The sequence below is a fragment of the Plectropomus leopardus genome, unplaced genomic scaffold, assembly GCF_008729295.1.
Source record: "Plectropomus leopardus isolate mb unplaced genomic scaffold, YSFRI_Pleo_2.0 unplaced_scaffold4922, whole genome shotgun sequence".
NCBI classification, from domain to species: Eukaryota; Metazoa; Chordata; class Actinopteri; order Perciformes; family Serranidae; genus Plectropomus; species Plectropomus leopardus.
In genome coordinates, this window is record NW_024654018.1 from 1 (window position 1) to 4,546 (window position 4,546).

At 42.1% G+C, this 4,546-nt stretch overlaps 1 protein-coding gene across 1 annotated transcript; it reads right to left on the reverse strand.

Annotated features, from left to right (window-relative positions):
- Positions 1-17: 17 nt before the first annotated feature.
- On the reverse strand, positions 18-4,237 carry LOC121939491 (gastrula zinc finger protein XlCGF57.1-like). The gene is made up of 9 exons (XM_042482510.1): positions 4,153-4,237; positions 4,008-4,064; positions 3,767-3,880; positions 3,374-3,435; positions 2,872-3,295; positions 2,153-2,409; positions 1,518-1,687; positions 1,048-1,097; positions 18-807 (listed from the first exon to the last, which is right to left on the reverse strand). The coding sequence occupies exons 1-9, from the start codon at positions 4,235-4,237 to the stop codon at positions 89-91; spliced, it is 1,938 nt and encodes a 645-aa protein (XP_042338444.1). The 3' UTR covers positions 18-88.
- Positions 4,238-4,546: the final 309 nt, after the last annotated feature.

Sequence of the window (4,546 nt, forward strand, 5' to 3'; positions counted from 1 at the left end):
AAGTTTCATCCAAACCAACAGTTTAACTGCCGCTGATGTCCACAACACACTCATGACTTTTGACATGAGACTTCTTTCTTCTTTTGTTTCAAACTTTTCCCAAACACTGAGCTGCTGAATGGCTTTCTCCTGTGTGAATTCTCCTGTGTTTCCTCAGATCTCCACTTCTAATGAATCTTTTATCACACTCAGAGCAACTGAACGGTTTCTCTCCTAAGTGGATTTTCATGTGTAACTGTAAATTTCCACTTTGTGTGAAAGATTTCTTACAGACTGAGCAGCTGAAAGGTTTTTCTCCTGTATGACTTCTTATGTGTTGTGTCAGGTAGTCCTTTCGGCCAAATCTTTTCCCGCACTCAGAGCAGCAAAATGGTTTCTCTCCTGTATGAATTTTCATGTGGGTCTCCAGATGTGCCTTGCACAAAAATCTTTTATCACACGTCAAACAGCTAAATGGTTCCTCTCCAGAATGAATTTTCACATGTTGCTTCAATTTCCCACATTCACTGAAAGCTTTATCACACATTGAGCAAGTGAATGGTTTCTCTCCTGTATGAATTCTCATGTGTCTTTTCAGATTTCCTTTTTTATCAAATCTTTTCCCACACACAGAGCAGCTGAATGGTTTCTCACTGACTTGATCATTTTTCAGAGAGTTTAAACCTGACTGAGGTTCTCTGGTCTCCCTCCAATCATCACTGTCATCAGTCTCAGGTTCAGAAGAGTCTCCAGTCTTGTTCTCAGTGTCTGGTTGTAAATGTGCATCTGGACGTGAGTTTCTGGCTGGTTCAGGTCCTCCACAGTCCTCTCCATCAGCTTCAGTTTCAAGACCAACACATTTATGAATTTCAAGGAGCTTACATGACATGAATCTTTGGTTACAAATACTGCAGCTGAAGCTGGTATCTCCTTTATGTTTTTTCCTGTGTTTGTATAAACTTCCACTCTGTGTAAAACATTTTTTACAAATTGAGCAGCTAAAAGGTTTCTCTCCTGTATGAGTTCTCATGTGACTTTTCAGATTTCCCCTTTCACTAAAAGCTCTACCGCACACTGAGCAGCTGAACGGTTTCTCTCCTGTATGCGTTGTCATGTGTCTTATCATATATGCCTTACACAAAAAATGTTTATAACATATTGAGCAACTGAATGGTTTCTCTCCTGTATGAGATATCATATGTATCTTCAGTTGAGACTTCCACAAAAACCTTTTATCACAAATTAAGCAACTGAATGTTTTTTTTCTTAAATGAGTTATAATGTGTGTATTTAGATTTCCACCCTCGCTGATAGCTTTATCACAAACTGAACAGCTAAAAGGTTTCTCTCCTGTATGAGATGTCAAGCTGGCCTCCAGATGTGCCTTGGTGCCAAATCTTCTCCCACACTCAGAGCAGTTAAAAGGCTTCTCTCCTGTATGAGTTCTCATATGTGTCATTAAATTTTCTCTATGCATAAAAAAATTCTTACAAACTGAGCAGCTGAAAGTTTTCTCTCCTATGTGAGAGCTCATGTGCATCTGCAGCTCTACCTTGGTGTAAAATCTTTTCCCACAATCAGAGCAGCTCAGAGGTTTCTCACCAACAGAAACTTCATCATTTTTCAGAGAGTTTAAACCTGACTGAGGTTCTCTGGTCTCCCTCCAATCATCACTGTCCTCAGTCTCAGGTTCAGAAGAGTCTCCAGTCTTGTCCTCAGTCTCTGGTTGTAAATGTGTATCTGGATGTGAGTTCTTGGCTGGTTCTGGTCCTCCACAGTCCTCTCCATCAGCTTCCATCTGTTCAGTTTGAGTCTGATGAAGCTGTGAGGACTGATGGCCTGCACAGTCATGGTTACTTAGAAATTTATTTGAAGTGAATCTGTGGTCACAAACACTGCAGCAGAAGCTGTTATCTCCTGTGTGATTTTTCATGTGTTTGTACAAACTTCCGCTCTGTGTAAAACATTTCCTACAAACTGAGCAGCTGAAAGGTCTCTCTCCTGTATGAGTTGTCATGTGACTCTTCAGATTTCCCCTTTCACTAAAAGCTTTATCACACACTGAGCAGCTGAATGGTTTCTCTCCTGTATGAGTTCTCATGTGCCTTATCAGATATTTCTTAAACAAAAATTTTCTATCACACAGTGAGCAGCTGAATGGTTCCTCATCTTTGTGAGTTTTAAGGTGTACCTTTAGGTTTCCACTTTGACTGAAACCTTTACCACACACTGAACAACTGATTGGTTTCTCTCCTGTATGAGTTTTCATGTGTCGAATCAGATATGCATTGCACAAAAATCTTTTATCACACATGGAGCAGCTGAATGGTTCCTCTCCAGTGTGAGTTTTCATGTGTAGCTTCAATTTTCCATTTTCACTGAAAGCTTTATTACATACGGAGCAAGCGAATGGCTTCTCTCCTGTATGAACTATCATGTGTCTCTTCAGTTGAGACTTCCACAAAAATGTTTTATCACAAACTGAGCAAGTGAATGTTTTATTTCCTGTGTGAGCTTTCATGTGCACCGTCAGATTACCACTTTCATTGAAACCTTTACCACACACTGAGCAAACGAATGGTTTCTCTCCTGAATGAGTTGTCGCGTGTCTCTTCAGATGTGTCTTGCACAATTTTTCACAAACTAAACGATTAAATGTTTTCTTTCTTGAATGATTAAGAATGTGTTTCTTCAGCTTTCCACTCTTGTTGAAAGCTTTATCACAAACTGAACAGTTAAACGGTTTCTCTCCTGTATGAGCTCTCATGTGTACCCTCAGATGTGTCTTGGTGCCAAATCTTCTCCCACACTCAGAGCAATTAAAAGTTTTTTCTCTTATATGAGTTATCATATGTCTCTTAAGATTTCCTTTTTTACCAAATCTTTTCCCACACTCAGAGCAGTTGAATGGTTTCTCCTTGACAGGGACACAATCATTTTTCAGAGAGTTTAAACCTGACTGAGGTTCTCTGGTCTCCTTCCAGTCACCATCATTGTCCTGGGTCTCAGGTTCAAAAGAGTCTCCAGTCTTGTCCTCAGTCTCTGGTTGTAAATGTGTATCTGGATGTGAGCCCCTGTCTGGTTCTGGTCCTCCACAGTCCTCTCCATCAGCTTCTGTTTCCATCTGTTCAGTTAGTCTTTGATGAAGCTGTGAGGACTGAGGTTTCTCTTCCTCATCTTCACTCTTCACAGGGACAGGAGTGAATGGGAACTTGGTGATATCAGCCTCCTCCAGACCTTGAAGCTGCTCTCCCTCCTGACTGCTCCACAGCTCCTCCTGCTCCTCTTTAATGTGTGGGAGCTCTGGGTCCTCCTGCTCCTCTTTAATGTGTGGGGGCTCTGGGTCCTCCTGCTCCTCTTTAATGTGTGGGGGCTCTGGGTCCTCCTGGTGCACACTCGAGCTCCACTCGTGCTCCTCTTGACCAATGATCACTTTTCGAACATCTGAAGGTAAATCTGAAACACAGACAGACAGCTGTTAAAGGAAACCAAGAAATTTCTGTCAGCACTTTTTGATGTTAAAGTTGCTCTGTTGAGTTTTCATCCATTATTAGTGACATGCAATAATGTTTTCTGTGAGATGGTTTCAGTGGTGTAAAGTAATTAAGTACATTTACTTAAATGCTATACTTAAGTACATTTCTGAGGTACTTGCATTTTATTCCAAATCACCCCGGTATTCATCCGGCTAAATTTTGAGCCAGAAAACCCTCTGTTGGCAGCGTCAACACGGCTAACAGTGCAAACATTTAGGGCTTCTGTGGCCAAAATTAAGCTGCTTTCTAACCGGGACAACCTGGGGGTAAAACTGAAGGGTGGTCTTCATCGTTCAGCAGCAACGCCGTCCTGTCACCGTGGGTCAGGACGGCGTTACTAACAGTTCTCTTGGTACCACCCACAACTTTTGACAATGGACACACAAAAATAACCGTTCTGATACATAAACAACTGAACTTAATCAGACTGCTTAGTGATGACGAGGCTAAAGCAACCAGCTCCTCGCTCCATTTTTGTTTCATTTTCCTGACACCTCTGCCTCCTCCAGTCCATGCCCAGGCTCAGCAGGCTCAGGAAGGACCAGTTCTCTGAGAAGAACCAACAGGATCATTCTCAGTAGAACCACAGATTCACTTAAGAGCACTGATAACGATTCTTCAGACATGACACAGCTACCCAACACATGATGGTTCTGACTACTTGGCTCATACTTTGCCATGTTACTGAGGACCACACAGGCACAGATGACTTTGCAGACCATGTGTATGTAGCTTTGCTGGGTTCAGGTAAAGAGCCAGGGTTTGAGGGCAAAGCCAGAGTCACCCAGGAGAAAACCATCAGTAAGTCCCTGCTCCAACATGTCTCCCATGGTAGATAGCTGTAAGATCCTGGAGTCGTGGGTCAATCCTGTCCAGAGAGACACACATATTGTTCTCTTCAAGTTGGCGTGACATGTATCTTGAACATTTATGTTGTGGTATCTCTTTCTGTTGATATTTAGATGTCCATCCTTAGACGAAGACTGTGGTCTTACATGTGTACCATCTATCACTCCTGACGCATTTGGAAA

Bases quoted from the DNA above. Each gene is read 5' to 3' on its own strand.
- LOC121939491 (XM_042482510.1), bottom strand. From the start codon at position 4,237: ATGGTCTGCAAAGTCATCTGTGCCTGTGTGGTCCTCAGTAACATGGCA. The intron at 4,065-4,152 runs GTAGCTGTGTCA...GGTTCTTCTCAG, and splicing joins TCAGAACCATCATGTGTTGG to AGAACTGGTCCTTCCTGAGC. The intron at 1,688-2,152 runs AAAGATGAGGAA...ACTGAGGACAAG, and splicing joins AGGTACACCTTAAAACTCAC to ACTGGAGACTCTTCTGAACC.